Source organism: Nannobrachium achirus, assembly GCF_963921795.1.
Source record: "Nannobrachium achirus genome assembly, chromosome: 11".
Taxonomy (NCBI): domain Eukaryota; kingdom Metazoa; phylum Chordata; class Actinopteri; order Myctophiformes; family Myctophidae; genus Nannobrachium; species Nannobrachium achirus.
In genome coordinates, this window is record NC_137820.1 from 62,864,831 (window position 1) to 62,887,442 (window position 22,612).

Here is a 22,612-nt window from a genome sequence, read left to right on the forward strand (position 1 = left end):
CCTCCACAGATGTACATGTCCTTCCCCAAGACGCAGGCCGAGTGCTTCCCCCTCTCCTCTGGGACGGTTCCACAAACCTCCGGCTTCCACCACCTGTGGGCGTCCACGTCAAATGCATGAAGAACATTGCAGTTGCTAAAACAGCAATGTGGACGTGTACCGTGAAGTGCGTAGGCGTAGCCTCCCCACATGTAGATGACATCGTCGATCAGTGCGACTGTGTGGTAGCTGTGTCCGGAGGGAACCTCAGGGGAGCACTCTGCCTTTCCGGCTGTCACCACTGGGGGCAACGTCCTCCAGCGCAAAGACACCGTGTTGAAGAGGTTCACGCGGATTTGACGACCGGCGCTCTCGTAGGGACCGGGACCGTCGAAGCAGTACAGCGTGTCTCCTACCGCGACAGCAGGGCAATACGTCTGCAGGAGGGGTGTGCTCGGAACACCGCTCACATGCACCGTCCAGCTGTGCATGATGTCTGTAACACTAACCTAGATCCTCAGGTCCTGCTCTATGGCAGAAAGGAGGATATAAACACATGAAGCAAACAGATCGTCCCATACATATGGTTGCACGCCACTGCCACCTACAGTATAATGTGGGATCAGCACAAACATCCCACAAAGCATGGCCAATCCATGAAGACAATGGGTTGGCCCCATAGAGTATATATAAAATAGAGAGCGGACGAGCCCCGCCCCATTATCATTTCAATGCAAGTGCTCAGTGGCGTTTTGAAGCAACGGCTACGTGCTAGCATGTAGCTAATTCAGGTGCATTCTGGGGGAAAGTGGTCTCTAATCCAGGTGCATTCTGGGGGAAAGTGGTCTCTACCTAGCTACATGCTAGCGTTCATGTTTTTTTTAGGCTGCAGTTCCAACTTTGGCCACCATCGGGGTTGCTTCAAGTCTAGCCCTGGGTTCTGGGGGCTTGGTTGGCCCTGACTAAACCACCCGGTGGTGAAAAAAGTACTCAAATGTCCCACTTAAGTAAAAGTATCAATACTGCAATGTGGAAATGTTAGTCTGTTGGTAAAAGTCCGGAATGAAACACTTGAGTAAAAGTACAAAAGTATTGGTATCAAAATGTACTTAAAGCTATACTATGTAACTTTTTCAGCTCCCAAAGCCTTTTCTTTATATGTGTTCTACTGAGCCCTGGTGGCCGTGACCGGGGCTGTTTTTCCCGGCAAAATTACGTCATATGCATCATTCTGTACACGTGTCTCCCTACCGGCCAATCACAGCCCAGATCATACACTGCCGAGCTCTTCAGGAAGTACACTGCAGTGTTTACACTGGTCTAGGAGTTTAGCATGTAAGTCCCCAACCGCTGCTCATAGAGGGACACGAAAGACCTCTATGGATGTGTCTCAGCGAGGCGAGGCGGACGCGGTGGTCTGAAGGCCCGATCCGTGGCGAAAAACGGCCTAAAAAAGCAGACGCGACCGCGGTTTGCTATACCGCTACTGGCGAATAAAACAACATGATATGAAAAATTCAACTAATTATCAAAAAGTATCTGCGAGTGTCATCTGAACGTAGTCAGTCACTTTTCAGCTGCCAGTTCCCACCGGATGTCGTGTGGGAGTTCTGACGGCCCCAGCTTGTACCGAGTCACGGCCAGCTTGCATAACGTCTTCAAACTAGGACTCAAGTCTAGGATGTACATTTCATCAGATTGGATTTCACCAAATCCTGCCCATCCCCCGAAGACAAAGATACGATCTTCCAGCATGCAACAGCACGGCTTATACCACATAAAACACGGGCCTTTCCCCCTGGGTTCCACCTTCTTCCAGGAGAGAGCCCGTGGGTTAAATCTCCACAGACTGCTGAAAATGTCCTCGCTATAGCGAGGTTCACAAAATATGTAGAGCTCCCCGTTGTAGGCAATGACTGAACGGTAGAACTCCTTTGGTTGAAGCTGTGCAGAGGGCACGCTCAGCCAGCAGTTGGTCTCTGTGTCAAACTCTCTGATGGTGTTCTGGACGTGGCGATTCATATTTTGTCCCTCAAATACAAACATCTTTGTCCCAATGATGGCGGCAGAGTGCCATAATGAGACCGGTGGCACGGTGCCTCCGGTGTTAATCAACGACCAGACCATTGTGGTTGTGTCCAACTTGTACAAGTCATAAGCATATTTATCCAACGGGCCGAATCCTCCACAGATGTACATGTCCTTCCCCAAGACGCAGGCCGAGTGCTTCCCCCTCTCCTCTGGGACGGTTCCACAAACCTCCGGCTTCCACCACCTGTGGGCGTCCACGTCAAACGCATGAAGAACATTGCAGTTGCTAAAACAGCAATGTGGACGTGTACCGTGAAGTGCGTAGGCGTAGCCTCCCCACATGTAGATGACATCGTCGATCAGTGCGACTGTGTGGTAGCTGTGTCCGGAGGGAACCTCAGGGGAGCACTCTGCCTTTCCGGCTGTCACCACTGGGGGCAACGTCCTCCAGCGCAAAGACACCGTGTTGAAGAGGTTCACACGGATTTGACGACCGGCACTCTCGTAGGGACCGTCGAAGCAGTACAGCGTGTCTCCTACCACGACAGCAGGGCAATACGTCTGCAGGAGGGGTGTGCTCGGAACACCGCTCACATGCACCGTCCAGCTGTGCATGATGTCTGTAACACTAACCTAGATCCTCAGGTCCTGCTCTATGGCAGAAAGGAGGATATAAACACATGAAGCAAACAGATCGTCCCATACATATGGTTGCACGCCACTGCCACCTACAGTATAATGTGGGATCAGCACAAACATCCCACAAAGCATGGCCAATCCATGAAGACAATGGGTTGGCCCTGACTAAACCACCCGGTGGTGGAAAAAGTACTCAAATGTCCCACTTAAGTAAAAGTATCAATACTGCAATGTGGAAATGTTAGTCTGTTGGTAAAAGTCCGGAATGAAACACTTGAGTAAAAGTACAAAAGTATTGGTATCAAAATGTACTTAAAGTACCAAAGTTTTCAAATAGTATAAAATCTATCGAAATCTATCGAGAATAGCAGATCTACAAGCTCACAATGTGTCATATCGCGACCACGGGCGCCTAATTTTGTCACCACTAGGGGGAGCACACATTAGGGTGACATCCACGCTAGAGCCCTGCAGGCCCAACGAGATGCGAGTATTCCTACCGTAGGAGACGGGGTTGCATAAATTAGAAGGCGCGGCTTGTGATTGGCTGGAGCGGAGGTCTGGAGCGCTCGGCTGTGGTCACTTGGACTGCGCGGGCATTCACCACGGCTTCGTAACTCGCGCGGCCGGCAGCTGGCCCGCTCTTCGCAGGCACTCGCGCCTGCGGCGCTCGGGCGCGAAGAGCAGGACCAAGGTCCGCTGGCCTTCGCGCCGCTTGCAATGTCGTGGACAATAACTGTGACATCGAACCATAAAACGAGCGCTCCTTCAAACACCGTCTCCTACGTTTGGAATAATAGCCAACGGGATCAGAACTAGCCTAGTAAACAACCAACTTCCGTTCTCCAGGAATGAAATGGTTTCTGGAAGAGGGGCGGGTACGAGGCTAGCTCAGAACCATGCTCGGAACATTTTGCGCGTTGAATTTCACACATGACGTCTCTGTGTGCGGCTGTGCGCATAGCTAGAATGGAGTGCGTGTGTGAGTGCTGCCTCCGATAGCCTAGCGTCTAGGGCCTAGGCTATGGGTTCTATCCGTATCTGTAGCAACAGGGCTCTGATTGGTCGTGACATGAGTACATTAGCCAATGGCTGCAACTAGCCGAGGGCTTTACGGCTGTTCTTCTGTCACTCACACAATCTCTGTGTGTTTGCGACTCTCCGTACACAGACTAGAAAATTAGGAGCACTACTGTAGATTCACCCATTTCACCGTCATTCCTCAAATAAATCGCCCTGTAATGATTCCCCGACCTCCCGTATCAGTTCATTACGGGATGCGTGCGTCATTACTCTTTAGTAACTGGACAATACTCCGTATTTTACGAGATGGCTTGTAACCACGGCAAGCCAACAATAATATCAATGTCTAATTTTCTGTGAGGATATACAGTAACATAACAAACGGTGGGTGGAGGAAGATTTCTTACTTGTGTTGTGATGCGTCATGTGTGTACTTACTTACTTGCTGTGCTGTTGACTTATTTCTTTTAATCAGAGCACAGCTAGAGGGCTGTACATACTGTCTCCCAGTCTCCACCATAGTTTTCGTAAGAAAGTTCCGACTTTCTGACGTGCGTGCAGCTTTACGAACTCACATTAGGAGTAATCCTTTTCAGAAGTTGCAAGAGATGTCATTTTGTAGTTGAACCTCACCTTTCCGACGCAAATTTCGTGGTCTGTGACAGTATGGACTCCCTTTGAGAGTGTAGCTGCAGCGTGCAGCAGTGAAAGCCATGCACAAAAATAATTAATTAAATAATAAGGTGACAGGCTTACGGGCCGGATATTATTTATGTTAACTAGATATACTAAATAAACATGTTAGACAGTAAGATTGAACAATGACATCACACCGTTTAATCCTACTATTAATTTTATTATTATAAATCAGGCGCATTTAATGTGGGGTGTGAGTCTTCCTTTACCGTCCGGGTTATAACACACTCGCTGCAATGGTTCCTACCTTTCCCCCAGGGCCGAGGAGGCCCTGGATGCAGACCTACCCAGCTGCGTGGTCTCGCCATGGCCTGGGCATAGGCTAAGCTAGGAACCACTGCATCGAGTCTTTGCACTTCTAGCCACGGCCCGGACGGCGGACGGCAAAGGAAGGCGGACACGCCGGACAGCAACAAAACAACCAAACAAAACAACGCTGTCTTAGCAAGACCATACCCGAGGGAAGTAGGGGTGCTGGGGGTGCGGCCGCACCCCCTCCCCCACGTCCCACCGCACCCCCTAAAGGGGGGTTGGGGGGAAAATATTGCCGATCGGCAAGTAGAGGCTCTGACATCAGTGGCGTGAAGTAGGAGCTATTGGCTACTTCTATTTCCAGTACAATTTCAAAATAAACATGTGTTGAATGATCGATTGTATAGACAAAAAAAAAAAAAGAAAGGCTCTTGTTTTGAAATGTGCTTCTGGGCACTGTTCAGAGAGGAAATGGCTTTCAAAGGACTTCCCTTTTAACTTGTCTGAACGTCTGTCTCTCCGTGCGTAACTGATGCGTCATGGACTCGGTGGATTATAACAATACGGCCATAAAGGAATATACAGAACACCAAGACAACACAACCTAGGCTATGAAGGCATTAAACATCGCCCTCTGCTAGCCCTGGCGTCCTCACTGGTGAGTCGTGACTTGTAATGATGAATGAATGCTATGTTATGCTGCTGTGCTGCCTGGCTAGGCTAACGTTTGGGCTAGCTAGTGGCTAATGGCTATGGTGTACCAGAACCATCGCCAATGAAGCCTGGGTTTCCGAGGCTAGCTGTTTCCTAACACTGGGGTCTGGACCGATGTGGCGGACACGTTGTATGGGTCACAACGCACTGAACACAGTGCGAAGCAACTCGTTGTGAGCTTGTACATCTGCTATTTTCACTACTTGTTTGGTACAAGGTAGTAATGTCTCTTGGTTCACGGGCTAAAAAGTTTGGGAACCATCATACTTGCTGTTGTAGACAGGTTCACGGGCTAAAATGTTTGCTTGCTGTTGTAGACAGTGGTGTAAAGTAACTAAGTAGATTAACTGAAAAGCTCTGGGAACTGAATGATTTTATGAAACTGGCACTTGTTGTCTGACTGTTGGTACCAAGAAATCCAGACTATATACCAAAAAATACCTGATTTAACACATTGACCGCCATTTTAACATACCTCCGTACTCCCACCTGCCATTCGTCTCCATAGACTTCCATGTAATTGGGTGTGCACGGATCATGCACACCCATGCCTAGATAATGCACCACGTGTGTCCACATTGCTCACAGCTTTCAAACAAAAAAATCCGAATGGAAATCCGTTCAGGCATTCATGAGATAACAGCCACTATGTTTAACAAAGATGGCTGCCAAAATGGCTGCCATGCTTGAAAGATGGGGTTGCTATGGGGTTTAAACATGCAATTTCGCGATTGCTATCATGCCTACTCCATTTTTTGGGGTCAAAAAAAAAATTTGAAAAAAAAATGTTTTTGATTTCTTTTTTTTTTTTTTTTTTTTTTTTATTCTCCGGACTATCGGGCCTGGCGGGGAAAGACATTGGAATAATCTCGGGACTATCGGGCCTGGCAGGGAATGAGTTGATTTAATATAGGAAAATACTCGTTTTAGCCGACTTTATACCCGAAAAATAGGGCCCCCATAACTATGGGGGCCAGCCACCCCCATAACTATGGGGGCCCTATTTTTCGGCGGCGCCTTTGGCGCCGCTAGAGGGACCCCATAGCTCTCGGAGTATAACTCGAACTCTGTGTGTGTGTGTGTGTGTGTGTGTGTGTGTGAGAGCGTGTGCGTGCGTGTGTTGTTAACCTGGAGAGTTTGTCAAACATGTTGACCAGCTTCATGGCTTCCAGTTCTTTCTGCTCATCCGTCATTCCCTCCATGGGGTTGGGTTGATCCTCTTCTACAACACCTGTTACTGGGTTTATACTGCAGGGGAATAGTCACAGAGAGAGAGAGAGAGAGACAGAGAGAGAGAGCGAGAGAATGGAGGACTGCAATATTTGTAGAGCAAGAGTCAATTTGATTCCATTTGTACAAGAGTTAAGCCCAAAGCATACTACTCCAGAACAAACTGGTCACTTTGGTTCAGAAGGGCTCCCCGACTCCAAAAAAGCTGTTCATCATCCTGCCCATCTGAACCTCTGAACAGGGTTCTCACACATTTTTACCAATTCATTTCCAAAACGTTTCCAAAACTTTTCCAGAATATTTAACCCGATTTCCAGGACTATATAACAATAATTCAGCTCAATAACGAGTCGCTTACTCCTATGTGCAATGCCCAAAGAAAATAACCATATTTGAAGAGAGTTGAGGAATTTTGTATAACACGGTTTTATTGTGAAAATAGCCGATCTACATGATCACAACGCCTCGCGATGCGAGGCGTTGTGAGCATGTAGATCTGCTATTTTCACAATTTCTGCCTCTAATATTTGACAATTTGGGCCAATGTTTAATTTGTCATTTCAGAGGTATTAACAAAATCAATAACCAAAGACAATGCATAGCTATTTTTTCCAGGACCTTCCAGGACCCTTGATCAATTCCAAAACTTTTCCAGTACTGGAAAAATATTTTTCTAATTTCAAAATATTTCCAGGAATTTCATGACCGTGGGAACCCTGTCTGAATGACGTCAGTAGTCAGCCGGACCCAACAAACGTCTGTTCTGCTGTGGTATGCATTGGGCTTTACAGACACAAAGAGCTAGATTTTTTGTCCATGACTTACTAAACCTTTTTTAAACTACCGGTACTATGAAGAACATTTTAAAATACTTCAAATAGCCGACACATCGACATGTTGTGAGCTTGTATATCAGCTATTTGAAATATTGAAAATATTGAAAAAATATTAAAAAAATGGCAAAAGGGTTTAGGGAAAGGGGGCATGGAGGAGAATAGGATCCATAAAGCCCAATACATACTACACCAGAACAACCGACGTCTGTTCGGTTTGGCTTGTCCAAAACTACAATAAGACGTCCTTAATTGGCGGTGAGACAACTTTCGACATCTCTGCTGTATGTATCCACCTCTTTCCGCGGGAATTTACTGGAGAATTTTTTGCACCACACTTCCGGTTAACTGCAGACATACAAGCTCACGTCGTGTCGCAGACGCAGCCGTTGTGTATGAGAAGCTTGTAGATCACACTCGGCTGCGGCGCCGGAAGCTCCGTCCAACTTCCGCGCAATGCACGATGGGATGTTGGAAACGTGTGGATACATTCTCTATGCAACCTTTTGTTTGTGTGTTTTCTAGAGACCAAGTTAATACATGAACCATGCACGCACGCACGCACGCACGCACACACGCACACACGCGCACACACACACACACACACACACACACACACACACACACACCCACACACACACACACACACACACACACACACAGACAGTACGTTCTTTCCAAAAGTAAAGCCCTGCTTCATCATACAACGCCGTCGCACAAAAGTAGTGAAAACAGCAGATCTACAAGCACACAACGCCTCGCACCGCAGGGCGTTGTGTGATCGATATCGATATCTGAACTGTCGCTGGAGTAGCGGGAACGCCACCGTCGCCCCCTGCAATGTTGTAGCCCTCAGCTTGGTACCCTAGACATAATTCTGCCCTTGGGGAAAACTAATTGGGGATCCCTGGTTTACTTACTGTGCCTTAGCCTCTCTGTACTCCTCAGTCTCCGAGTCCTCGTCCTCAGAGTAGATCCCAGTGTGTCTGGCGCCCCCCAGCAGTCCCCTGGCAGCCAACAGGCCAGCAGCGTTGCCATAGCCGGTGTACTTAATGAACCTGGCAACTGGAGAGGAGACCAGATTTGAGCTATTATTGTAGCGAAACATTAGCGGTTAAATCTCTGGACAATGTTCAATGTAGCTCAACTTGTAACATAGTACAGTAGTTCAGGGGTTTTCAAACCTTTTTGACTTTTTCAGGGCACCCCTGTAAATAACCTTTTCATCCACGGCACCCCTGAGTTACACTGTTCATTTTTAGAATCTTACATCCTATTGGAGAAATATCTGTTTCCATCCAATCTGAGTTCCCAGAGGTTTTTTTTTTCGCCACTAGGGGGGCGAGAGGAACCTCTGGGCCAAAACTATGATATTCCTGGCCAGGAAGTTGTCCCAGGCTCAGAATCTGAGCTGGGACAATACAGGAAGTAGAGCCCTGTGCAAACCTTCAAAACATTCAGAATAGAAACCAACCAAAAACACTACAACAATATGCAGCCCATGTTTCAAGGTGAATCCTACCAGACTAGTTTCCATCAGAACTGCCTGAAAATAATGTTATACTTGACGTTTAACCACTTGAACCCCAGCATGCCTATTCTGGGGGGAAGGTTCACCAAAGAATAGCCGATCTACAAGCTCACAACGCGTCACGTTGTGACGCGTTGTGACGCGTTGTGAGCTTGTAGATCTGCTATTTTTGGTGAAGAGAGTTGTCGTAGATGGAAAAAGAACTCATCATGTACAGTGCAAATCAGGTCTGTTTTACTAAGCATAGTGAAGTGATATTGATGTAGTGATATTGATGAATTCCAAATATTATCAAATTATCTCGCGGCACCCCTGAACTGGCATCACGGCACCCCAGGGTGCCCCGCCCCGTCACCCACTTTGAAAACCCCCGCAGTAGTTAGTTAATGTTCTTATTCAAAAAAAGACCCCAGGAAGAAGAGATGAACAGGCAGGCATGCAGACATACATAAATACAAATACAGACAGACGGATAGCTAGAAGCTCTTCTCACCACTTTCCTTGCAGAGAACAAACAGGAACTCGGCTCCACAGTTCTTGACGTCAGTGTCAATGTGTGTCATCAGACGGACCAGCTTGTTCCTCAGGGTGTTTCCAACCTCTGGTCTGTTGGTTACGTCTCGCAGTGGAGGCAGGACCTGCAGACGGACGCACACATGCACACACGTACAGCTTCCATTCACCTTGTTCCAGTCAGAGTTTTAACATGGCCACGGATGACTTCATTTTGTCTGCTCACGCTAAAATATCTTAGTCAGTGTCATCTCACAATTTAGGAGAATGAATCTTGTTAATTAATTCCACTGCTGTTGCAGTCGGTTTAAAGAGCACTGTTTATTTTACTATAGTCGGCAACAATGCTGATATTGATCAGCTGACTAGCTGATATCATAAATATTCATAGGTTATGAATAGCATGTATGACTTTGTTCTGTCAAATGATATGCCATCATATACTGCAGGGGTCTTCAACAGGGGGTCCGCGGAGGTACTGCAGGGGGTCCGCGAAATTGTTGCTTGATTAAACAATAAAAAATATTTTTATTTTTCAATTTTCTTTTTTTTTGCCATTTTCCACATTTATTTTAAAAAATTAATCATGATTCCATCCATTTTTAATAGCTTGAATACATGATTACTATGCAATTGACAGATTGTTGATATTATTGACATTCTCAGTTAATAAGTAGTATGTTTAAAAATGGTAGTGGCATGGCCACCCTTCTCGCTATAACTTTAAAATAAAAAAATATTTCGTAGCCACGACCCCCCCAACCTAGGGGGTCCATGCTCCATCTCCCCATCAGTTTGGGGGTCCCCGGCCTGAAAATGTTGAAGACCCCTGACGTACAGTATAGAATGTGTTGGGTGCCTGCACTATTGTGAATCAAGTCAGACTCCTGTCTACAGGGGCGTCACACCAAATTCTGGGCCCTGGGTACAAGGATTCACTGCGGGCCCCCCATGAATGTTAACTATTGAAAAATAGCAGATATACAAGCGGTGCCGCGCTGCGAGCTTGTAGATCTGCTATTTTTGAAAAATCGTGAAAATGTGTGCAAGAAACTTATGTTTCTATGTCAGTGGTGCTCAAACGTTTTCATGTGAAGGACCCCCAAGATGATATGTATTTGGCCACAGCTAGACCCCCATCTCAAAATATTTAGTTCCAGGGACCCCTCCCCGTAAGCAAAATTTGAGTTACAAAAAAAATACATATTCAAAGATTTGCGCACATTTTTACGACTTTGAGCTATGAGCTTGTATATTTGCTATTTTTCAATAGCTAAAGTTACTAGGGCCCCTCCACCTTGGGCCCTAGTAACTCAGTCCCACTTTCCTATCCCTTGTGACGCCCTGCCTGTCTACACTCTTCTACAGCGTAATATGTTTCGCCTCAACATCAACTGACCTTTGATCGAAGGAACTTCCTGGTTTCCCTGTGGATCCGAGCACTCTCAGTTAACAGGTTGAGAGATGTGATGAGGGTCTCTTTCCATTTGTTCCCCTGGGAGACACAGTTTAGGAATATTAAATAGGGAAATGAGAGAATTCTAGTGTCACCACACTGAGAAAGTATGTCTGTTGTTCTGTATCAAATCATTCCGTTGAGACACACAGACACCAGGACAGATATACTGTGTATCTCACTTAGATTTTTAGGAGTAAGAAAGGAGATGAGAAGATTTTACTGACAAGAGAGTAAATCCAACAACTAATACAGCCAGGGTTCCCACACATCTTTACCAATTCATTTCCAAAACTTTTCCAAAACTTTTCCAGAATATTTAACCCGATTTCCAGGACTATATAACAATAATTCAGCTCAATAACGAGTCGCTTACTCCTATGTGAAATGCCCAAAGACAGGTAGTGTATGCCAGTGGTTCTCAACCTTTTCAGGCCGTGACCCCCAAAATAATCATGTTTTAACTGGGGACCCGGCACCTCGACGAGCATTAAGAGTTGAGGAAGTTTGTATAACACAGTTCCATTGGGAAAATAGCCGATCTACATGCTCACAACGCCTCGCGTTGTGAGCATGTAGCAGAAATTTTCACAATTTCTGCCTCTAATATTTGACAATTTGGCCCATGTTTAATTTTTCATTTCAGAGGTATTAACAAAATCCATAACCAAAGACAATGCATAGCTATTTTTACAGGACCTTCCAGGACCCTTGATCAATTCCAAAACTTTTCCAGTACTGGAAATATATTTTTCTAATTTCAAAATATTTCCAGGAATTTCATGACCGTGGGAACCCTGTGTACAGCAAAGATTGGGGGGAAAGGAGAACAGGGAAGAGAAGAGGGGTTGTTCAGTGTGCAAATTCTATAGTTAGGAAAACTGTAGGAAGATGGCAGTCTCCCAAAATTCAAACATAATTGCCAGGATATCCATTCCACCATAGAGTCTATTCTGTGTTTTGAGATACCTCAGACTTGTTCCTTGTTATTTCTTAATATTCCAGAGGAATTAGTAACACATGACAAATACTTAATCAAGATCTTCCTAGCAGAAATGAAGAAAGCGATAACGTGCCACTGGTACGAACAGGGGAATTAGGGGATTAGGGAATATATACTATGGAAAAACTAACATTCATACTCAGACTACAAGAGGACAGTTACACAAAAATTGGGATAAGTGGACTTACATCCTTCAGCCCATGGACAATGCATAAAAAGAAAGAAATAAAACATTGTACTAAAGTAATAACTGTAGCAATTGTAGAATGTGTCACTTTTGTCTTGCCCTTTTCAATGTTCAAGGTTGTACTTTATTGTTACGTCTTTTGTACAGGTACGTAAAACTTTTTTTTGTTCGGCATCCTCACAGACAATGCAGCGATACATATAAAATAAAGCAGAACAACAGAAAACAACACATCTAAAGATAAAATAATAAGTAATTATGACTGAAAGAAAGAGTGCAAAAGCAAAAGAGCAAAGAGAATGAGAAAAACATCTCAGCTGTACATGTTTGTATCTTTGACTCTTGGTGTCTTGAAACCTTTATTTTCTCCAATACATATTGAGTTAAAAAACAAGAAGAGAAGAGAAGAGAAGAGAAGAGAAGAGAAGAGAAGAGAAGAGAAGAGAAGAGAAGAGAAGAGAAGAGAAGAGAATAGAATAGAAGAGAAGAGAAGAGAAGAGAAGAAAAGAGCCGTGATATTGTTGTCCTTGTTCTCCTGCTACGCCGCAAAAATGTGGAACGCCCTACCAAAGGCCTTAGAGGAGTGTAAATCCCTATACTTCTTTAAAACCGCTCTGAAAAGTCACTCACAGGTGGCTGCTACTCGAAACTGGTAAAAAAAGACAAAGCATATCCTTACCTCCCCCCCTGACCTTTCTACTGTAAAATAATCCTCAATCAATCAATCAATATTTTTCCTCCGTTGTCCTCCGGAGGCTTGTCTCTGCCTTCATAACAACTATTCTACAAACAGCACATTAGGCAGAAGCAACTCTAGGGTCTACTCTTTTATGTCAGCGGACATAAAAAACGACAACAACTGTACATCTCTCACCCGGTCAAGTCTTTTCTCCATGAATTCCAAGAGCATGTTGACGGCATCCATGTTGACTCCCATGTACTCAATGGAGCCCTGTTGGACCTTGGGCATGAGCAGCACGTCCAGACAGACCAGAGGAAGGTTACCTAGCAAGTTGCATGTGTGACTGAAAAGAGAAACGGACATATTGGTAGGGCTGTCACGATTATGACATTTTACATGACGATTAATTGTCACTCAAATAATTGCGATTAACAATTTAATTGTGTTTTTGTCGTTGACAATTACATTTCTGTTTGGCTTTTAGGCTTTTAAGTTGCACATGGTAGATATGACACAACCTAAATATACAAAGACATTACTGACATATTTGACAACTTTATACTTAAAAAAGAACATTGATAGTGGAAAAGTGACACGTTGTGAGCTTGTAGATCTGCTATTTCCACTATTTTTGGCAATTTTTCTTAAATATATGAACATTTTTCAACATGAAAACGATTATGAAAAATATTCGCGATTGTGTCAAATAATTGCGATTAGACGATTATGTAATAATTGTGACAGCCTACATATAGGAGAGTCAGAGAGCTGGACTAGAGCCTGTCAACAATGAATACATGAAAGGATAGATAGGTGTGTGTGTGTGTGTGTGTGTGTGTGTGTGTGTGTGTGTGTGTGTGTGTGTGTGTGTGTGTGTGTGTGTGTGTGCTCTCCAACCTGTGAAATTCCTCCGTACGTTCTTCTCCATCTGCTCTGCTCATCAGACAGTGCCTCAGAATGGCACCCAAATGTCTGTACTCTGCTGCCTCTTCCTGCGTGCGTACGTGCACACACACACACACACACACACACACACACACACACACACACACACACACACGCACACGCACACACACACACACGATTGAGCATATACTAGTAAGAGTTCTTTGGCCATCTGGCCAAAGAACCTGTGATGTCACAGTGATGTGTCAAGGGAACCAACCCATAGACTGTAAAAATGTGTCCACACACGGAGAAAAGCTTTGACATTTCTCATGGTAAACTGCGACCTTGGTCGCAATAAATATTGCAGAGAACTTCAGCGCTTCTTCTCCACACAGAGTGGTTAACTTTTGCCATTTTGGCAACCTGATACGTTCACACATAAAAAGCTTATAAGATAAAAAGCTGATCTACACTCATCCATCTTGTGCAATATTGCAGATAATATCAGACAGTACTTTTATAACCACCAAAATGTAATACCAATATACAGTATGTAGTAATAAATAAAAAATTACGTCCACAGGACAAATATTAATCAAATGTAGAAAAGTCCCAGACAGCACCTCGTCCACTTTGCGCCTGGCTGTGTCGAATGTGATGTTGAACAGTATTTTGAGGATTTCCATGGCTCGTTCCGTCTGCTGCCTGCTGAGCGGGGGCAGCTCTTCAGGGGGGACCCCCTCGGACCCTGCTCTGGCCGTCTCCAAGGTGTCAGGCCAACACAGACCCAACGTGGCTTCCAGTTGATTGCCTAGGAGGAAATGGACAGAACATGAAGTGCCGCTTTGAGATCTTGTTTTTATTTTCTAGCTTGTGAAAAGCATACTTCGCAAAACTGAGCCGGGTTTCTAAACCGCAAACCCTTCCTTGCAGCCCTTTAAAATGATATTGTACATTCTTATGCTCTTTTAATTTGTGTATTTCTACTAATGATTGATCAAGTTTCTTTTTTTAAATTATTATATATAATTAGGTGTCATCCAGGAGATTGATGTTGGTTACCTAGGAGACTGATGCCGTGGAGCTCTTGGGCCAGCTTAGCCCTGACGTCAACTCTCAGAGCGGTCAGTAGAAAGGTGAGACGCAAATCAAAGAAACGCACCTACAGAGAGAGAGAGAGAGAGAGAGGGGAGGGCAGTGATTAATATTGGAGTGGCCTCTTTGGAATGGGCACCATCTTAATGTCTCTTCTGTTAGTTTGTAAATATGACAAATTGACAATTCTTCAATTTAGCATGAGTTGGGAGACCAACTTTCATTGAAATTAATGGCCACCATCTAAAATCACACAAAGCGGTACACAGTATCTCTAAAGTCATGTCATCAACATGGATCTGTCCCATTTCCCATATTCCCTCCCGATTAGGGGGTCTTACTGGTTTTAAAATATAAACCCTCTCTCTCACACTTCTGCCAGTGTGCCAGTGATAAGGTTGCCTAACCCTGCTGTACACCCTTGTATACTGCCCCCCTGTGGGTCAAGTTCAGGAAGGCAAGCATGTGTAAAGTTGCTTATGATGGGGGGCGCCCGCTGGCCTAGTGGTCAAGGCGCATACCACATACTAGGCTATGATGCCTGCTGGCGTCGCCGGTTCAATTTCCGATCCAGACAAACTTTGCCACATGTCATTCCCCATCTCTCTCCCCATTTCCTGTCAGCCTACTATCCTATCATAAAAAGCCCCCCCAAAAAAAGTTGCTTATGATGATTGTATGCGGATATTAATGAGAACCCCAAGGTGGAGCAGTGCACGTGAGTTGTTCTGTAATATGGGTGTTAATACTTTTCATGCAATTCTGAGAAACGTAACTCTACATCCATACCTCATGGTTCCATGTGGGGTCATGACACTGTTTCAGCCTCTCTGCCACGCCACTCATCAACTGCAGCTCTGCTGCCACCACCTGGAGAACAGTCGGCCAGTCAATCAATAACCAAAGCATTGATCAGTTATAAGCTAAAAATCACACCCAATGTGAAGTGAGCGGTGGTCGTGCTTGCATAACGTCTTCAGACTAGGATTTGAGTCTAGGATGTACAGGCTATGCTACACACACACACACACACACACACACGTTTTGCTATGGCAAAACGCTGAGGAAGAAGGCTTCCAGACACACGCACAGCCACTCTATGGAGCGGTTTACCACCGCTCAAAAAATCTGTTTCCTCCTGATAAAACTTATGCTATCAATTTTTAGCAGAGCCAGGACGCGTCCTTCTGAGTGAAATGCTCCGCAGACCAACCTGGCCTGTCTCGTTGTGTAGCAGGATGTTACAGATGGACTTTAAGGCCTCCACAATCACTTCCAGGTCAGGGTTTTCCTCCATGGCTTCTTCCTTCCCTTGTCCTTCCCCTAGGAGCAGAAAATAAGAATGGATCAAGAAGCAATCTCCTACTTGGATAAAAGCATTCTGATCTGGGCCATCGATTAATACCACACAGTCCAAACTCCATTGCCGACAAGATCATCAGATGAGGGGATTCCTCTTTCAACTTAGGATCATGACTTGTATGTTTTCTATTATTTGTATGTATATATGTATTATTTATTTATGTTAACTGTTCATTGTGTGTTTTTGTAAATGTATAACTTTTGATTTTGTGTGGAAAAAAGAAAAAAAAGGGCATGCATTGTTGCATTTATCACTAACTGTAATTTGCTCGAATAAAAAACATTTGAAACCGAAAAAGAAAAAAACTAAATCAATTGACCAAAACCCAAATCCTAATTTTAGGATTCGGGAGAACGCTGCTCCCACGCACTCCCCCTTCCACTATTCAGGGTAGGTTCACTGAGCACAAATATTCTTCTTAGTAATGCCCTGATTCACACTCCCGACTGGGAGATCGAAATGAGAGCGACATGAGAGCGACACGCGCCAATTCTTGGCCGTCCACCAGACCCCTGCATGATAGTCAACAATATGGGCATTACCAAATATGGGCATTCCTAGATATGTGCTTAATATTGATGACATCGGGACATGGATCTCCATATATGGGCATAAAACGGACAAGGACGTAATTCATTTGCAAGTGTGACTCGTGATGACATCAGCGATCTCCATATATGGGCATAAAAGGGACATTAAGCCAGAGCGTGATGTCAGAGCGGCAAACCCATTCTGTTAAGAGTGGTTCCCCTGACATCACAGTGACATCAGAGCATGATGTCAGAGCGACAAACCATAGAACCACAGACAAACCCAAAGAACCACAGACAAACCCAAAGAACCACAGACAAACCCATAAGCCACAGTGTCAGGTGTGACAGACAGAGATACATACAGACAGGGACGTGCTGGCTATTTTGAAAAGCGGGACAACTCCCGAACGGCCGGTTCATTCCCGGCCGGTCCAGGCCGGCCAATAGGAAAAAAATAAAAATAAAATGTTGTCTTGTTCCATTTTGGGGGCTGGGCGGCCAACAAAGTAAATCGTCACTGTCGGGCAGAAACCTCGTATCTCCAAGTTTCAAATTTGTAAATCTTTTCGCAAAGCAAAGCCCTGCTTCATCATACAAGGCCGTCGCACAAAAGTAGTGAAACAGCAGATCTACAAGCACACAACGCCTCGCGGTGCGAGGCGTTGTGTGCTTGTAGATCGGCTGTTTTCACTAGTTTAAATCATTTTTAAAATTATAAATACAAAACAAACAGTTTTGGACATACAAGGTTTCCACCCGACAACGATGAAATATAACTCATGTAATTGGCCCACTGGCTTGTCACTTGTCATAATCTGAAATGGAAAATCTTTGAGTAGCAGCAGCACTATAGAGCGATCTCTCTCTCTATAGCGCGCAATGAGGGCCTCTACAACTCTTTTTCCCAGGCTGAATCAGGGGCCCAGCACGTCCCTGCATACAGACAAGCTGTGACCGTTTTCAACCAGTATCATACTGTTGTGTTGACCACAGAGCAGCTCCATTGTAGCAGCCAGGTGGGGGTTAAGTACCGTTGTCAAAAGCAGTGTTAGTACAGATTATAGATTAGATTGTGTTTACTTGGTATCCTAGGTAATGGTATCTTGAGTTTAATTACCAGGTTTGATATTTACCTAGCATCCCAGTGTCTTTGAAGGACTTTATTGTTCTCTTTTCACTCTATTATAGTATGTGACTATTTATTTACCCTGTCCTGTAATTTTGTTCAGTAGGGTTCATGCCATTTACTCTGATTTGACCATAGACTGTATAAAATATATGGACGAAGCGAAGCCATTGGTTTCTATGCAGCGCAAATGACACAATATGGGTCCTTGGCATGGGTGTTGCCATCATAGATTGTAAAGGCACCAAAGGATGCTATTGGCTGCCAACGGTCACGTGCAACCGCAGGGATACATGGGAGAATGTGGTCGGAGCCTCCCGAAATGCAGCACACGAAGAAGAACACAGCCGGCTGGTATCAGTTTAGTTGCATGGCCACGCCCCCCACAACTTTATCATTTATTTTAAAATAAATTGGACCAAATTTCGACAAAACGCAATTTTAACTAGCGATAGGAACCATAAAGTATTCATGAAAATGTTAATTAAGGTTAGAACATGAAAGGGGAAAATGAATGGAATCCAATGGAGAAAATTTATTTTTGCGATCGGCCGGGGGGGGGGGGGGGGGGGGGGGGGAACAGCGCAACTAGCGGCCAATCCCGTATTGGAGTCATTTTAAATCGGCAGAACTATGCCCCTGGATTTGACACCCAAGTGACTCTGGATAAGAGGTTCAGGCTGGTCACAGATCAGGTGGTCGTTGGTCCTCTCTTTGAGGCGGCACAAAGAAGGTAAAATGTGGGGGACAAATACATTTAAAACATAATATATCAATTACTGTGGGAACAAAATAAATGGAAATGATTATTTTCCATATATCTGCTTTGATGAAATGTTTTGGGGATTCTGTGTAATATAAGGGAAACTTGCATTATCTTTTTGTTTTGTAGAGAGAAAGTGAATTAAAACGAATCAATTATAAAGTTGTGTGGTTTTATAATTTGATTAATAGATTTGGAGGAATTTCAGACAAGGAGGGCTGAGACAAGAACATAAAACATTACAGGCTCTCCTGTTCAGGGACGTGCAGAGAATGTAAGAACGGCAGGGGCTGAAATTCTGAAAAGGGCCTTTTGGTGAAAATATCGGAAATAGCAGGCCTCCAAGCTCACAACGCGTCGCAGCACCACACGCCGCGTTGTGAGCTTGGAGGTCGACGACGCGTTGTGAGCTTGGAGGTCGGCTATTTTCGGTGCTTGACACCACACAGAACTAAGCATAATCAATTTCTTTCGCCATTATAAAAACTGCATTCATGGTCTGGAGAGGGCACTTTTTACAGACGGATAAAAGGGCAGGGGCTCAAGCCCCCTTTGGTGTCTATGTGTGCACGTGCCTGCTCCTGTTGGTGTTTATTAAAGTCATCAATGTCGACGTCTTTCTCTTTGATTGATTGAAGATTGATTGATTGAAGACTTTATTAGAAGTTTGCGTAGGAAAAGGTACAGTTTCATGACGGTACAGTTCACTGGTACAAGGTCTGATAAAAGGAGATCCATGAAAAGACTAAGCTTATTTCCACAGGAAACCATTTAAGTATCTCATATACTGTGACATTGAATGACAGACGAATAGAACACAGTACTATGCAGTAGACATGTAAAGAAAGTAAAATGAAAGAACAAAAAAGGAAAACAGTAAGTCTAAACAAATTACCTTGCACTCCCTCCGGCTGATTGTGGTCGGCTACGGTATTGACCACCGCGATGCCAGCGTAGCGGGCCAGGGTGGCCATGGCAGAGCGGGTGATGAAGGGTTCCAGGGAGTGTTTGTCTCTGGAGAGGATGCGGACCGTCTCTAAGCAGGCCAGCTGACAGGACGGCTGCAGCTCCCTGTTCAGGAAGCCAAGGACCAACTCCCCCAGACGCTGCACAGGATCACAATATCTGATTAGACTCATCAGCACTACTACGTTGATTAGATATTATGATCTAAGACAGGGGTCTTCAACGTTTTCAGGCCAAGGACCCCTTAGCAGAGAGAGAGATGAAGCAGGGACCCCCACAACCTTTTCATAGATTCCATATCGTTTTGTCGCTTGACAGCACAATCATCAGTGTATTTTGGATTCATGTCAATTTGTGTTTTCAGATATTTAACCACTTGAACCGTCAATACTTAATAAACTTGACCTTTCACTCTGTACTTAGTCTGCTCTTTTCCCCTCTACACCAAAGCTCTTTGCCAAAAATAGCCGATCTACAAGCTCATCAGCTATTTTTGGCTAAAGTTCTCAGAATATGGACGCTAGAGTTCAAATGGTTATTATAAAAAAGGAGAAAAAAAGTTTCTATAACACAAAGATTTGGAGGACTCCCTGTAGTAACTCTGAGGACCCCCTGTTGAAGACCCCTGATCTAAGACACACACACACACACAACGCATTTGCAAATGTCACAGAAGTCCAGCTTAGAATAATGGTTTAGAAGGTTTAAAATGGAATGCCATATACGTAGTTAACCATCAATAAATACGCGCATCAGTCTATGATAAATCTTATATTTGATACAATTCATTATTATCAATCCAATTAAATATTATTGTATTGATAAAATTAATAATGATATAATATAATATAAATCAAAAATCTTTATCAAAATCAATTTAACTTAAAGGACAACACCGCCCTAAATCACTTCTAGGCTCATTTTCCTACTTATATTGATCCAAAAAGACTGTCCATGGGGTCTATTAGGCACAAATGCCCATGTTGTCCAGTTTCCCCAGCAGAACCCTGCAGCTCTCATAGCATAGAGCTTTTACACTATTTGTTGTGGTTAAAAGTTTTTATTTTTCATGAATGTGTTACTAGTTGTCATTACAAACACATCCATGCCATCGTTGTCCCACAAAAGTCATGACACTCTGCTAAACAGATGTTATGCTTTTATGTGTTTTGCCAAGTCCCGGAAAAGACACACTGTGATTGGCCAATACAGTCACTTTGATTGGCAGTTGTGCCGAATGCTCACCCCAAAACACGATTTTTGCCATTGTGGTGGCTTGTGTGGTGCAATCAAGGCATGGATGTGTTTGTAATGACAACTAGTAACACAGTCATGAAAAAATAAATCACTTTTGACCGCAACAAATAGTGTAAAAGCGATAGGCTTATAAGCTCCACTCTATGCTATGAGAGCTGCTTGGTTCTGCAGGGGAAAATGGACAACAGGGGCATTTGTGCCTAATAGACCCCATGGACAGTCTTTTTGGATCAATATAAGTAGGAAAATGAGCCTAGAAGTGATTTAGGGCGGAGTTGTCCTTTAAAAGATGAACTGGATGCATAAAGAAAATACACATGCACACAGTCACTTCCCCAACAGTGTACTGTTGGGGAAGTGACTTTCAAAATGCAATATATTACATATTACTAACAATACTTTCAATTACCGGTAAAAGTAAGGCATGTACAATAATGGAAGAAAATTGGAAGAAATGTTTAATTAAATAAAACCCTGCTCAACTTCTTGATATTTCATGGAGAGCACACAGGCACAGTAGCTACTTTATGTCATTCTAATTTATTGCCGCACAGATATTACTATTTGAGGATAAAACCCTTTTTCAGAGTGCAGTTTACAAGGCATACACTATAAAATCATGAGTGTTCATTTAAGTATGCAAATGAAACCAAATGGGTCCATTTTGTTAAATTTTCTTACATCTCAAAGACTACTGTGTAGGATTTGAACACTACTGACAAATTCTTTCCTGTTTTTTTTTTGTTTGTTTTTTGCGCGGTTGATAAATAGGTTTCTGTTTAAACAAATGTATGTATTTTGTTTTATATTAATAGGCTACACACGGTATGATCTAACTGTAAAACTGTATTTTGGACATTAAGCAGTCTGCTAAGGTAGGCCTACAGCAGACTGTAGCAGCTGTGGCCAGCTGTTCCATCGGGAGGTGTCATATCCTCGGATTCACAATGAATGTTGATTGTCCTTTTGTTTACTGTCAGTCTGTGTCATTTATTTCACTTTGTAACCATCTGTCTGTCTGCAGCCCCTGACATGTATATTGGACATGTATTTAAAGTGACTATATTCTATGTTGTGGACTCAGTTATTAGCCTGGCTGCCGTGAGGTGATGTCAGTGCTGGAGGACCCTGTCCTCTATCCTGTGACTCTTTACTTGATTTTATGCTGTCCTGGACTTTGTTTTGTGATGCCTGCCTGAATAAAGCTGCAAGGATTTCTACCTCATCACCTCTGGATTCCATATTCTTTTATATTTTAGTAAAGGTTCTATATTCTTTTTATTTGTGTTTAGTCTGAATTTCTTATTTATCAGCGGTTACTAGGGGGGAGCCGTCTAGCCTGGTAAACCACCCCCCTGGAAATGGCATTGCCCAGCAAATGACCCCAGATTCTTTTTTTAATTTTTTGTTATTTCATATTTTTTATCCCACGATTTTTGTAACACATTTTTTTTCACCCAGTGCCAATTGCCTAAACTGTAATCCTGGGTTCTGCACTTCCCTCTGCCACACCTGGGGAGCCCTGGCTGGCCAGGGGGGAGGAATAAGCCCTTTTGCAAATCCCGCCCCATTCTGCCCTGTTACTATGATAGGACATTTGACCCTGGGCAGATTGTTTTTATAGTGGCAGTGAATGGGATTTTTTTTCCCCTTCATAGCCTCATTACAGCTATATAAAGTACCAAAGGAAAAACATCTAGGTGATATTAATAAAAAGGGAAGACAAAGGTACAGTAGTTACATTGCAAAACAGGGGGTTTACCCGAAAATATATGTTTTAATTTGTTTAATCCCAGTGGGACAGAATCCTCTTTGCAGATTCTTTTATAGTGGTAGTGGATGGGATTTTTTT

The 22,612-nt window shown here is 43.9% G+C and overlaps 1 protein-coding gene across 1 annotated transcript in view; it reads right to left on the bottom strand.

The window, feature by feature from the left end:
* ric8a (RIC8 guanine nucleotide exchange factor A) overlaps positions 1-22,612 on the bottom strand; it is a gene marked incomplete at both ends in the record, with an annotated part of 34,790 nt that overhangs the window by 3,352 nt on the left and 8,826 nt on the right. The window contains 11 exons of the mRNA XM_080737250.1: positions 6,463-6,582; positions 8,318-8,462; positions 9,422-9,566; positions 10,841-10,936; positions 12,962-13,112; positions 13,667-13,761; positions 14,281-14,468; positions 14,720-14,819; positions 15,542-15,622; positions 15,966-16,075; positions 19,433-19,643. Coding sequence (XP_080593376.1) covers positions 6,463-6,582; positions 8,318-8,462; positions 9,422-9,566; positions 10,841-10,936; positions 12,962-13,112; positions 13,667-13,761; positions 14,281-14,468; positions 14,720-14,819; positions 15,542-15,622; positions 15,966-16,075; positions 19,433-19,643 — 1,442 coding nt within the window. The remainder of the gene's footprint in view (positions 1-6,462; positions 6,583-8,317; positions 8,463-9,421; positions 9,567-10,840; positions 10,937-12,961; positions 13,113-13,666; positions 13,762-14,280; positions 14,469-14,719; positions 14,820-15,541; positions 15,623-15,965; positions 16,076-19,432; positions 19,644-22,612) is intronic.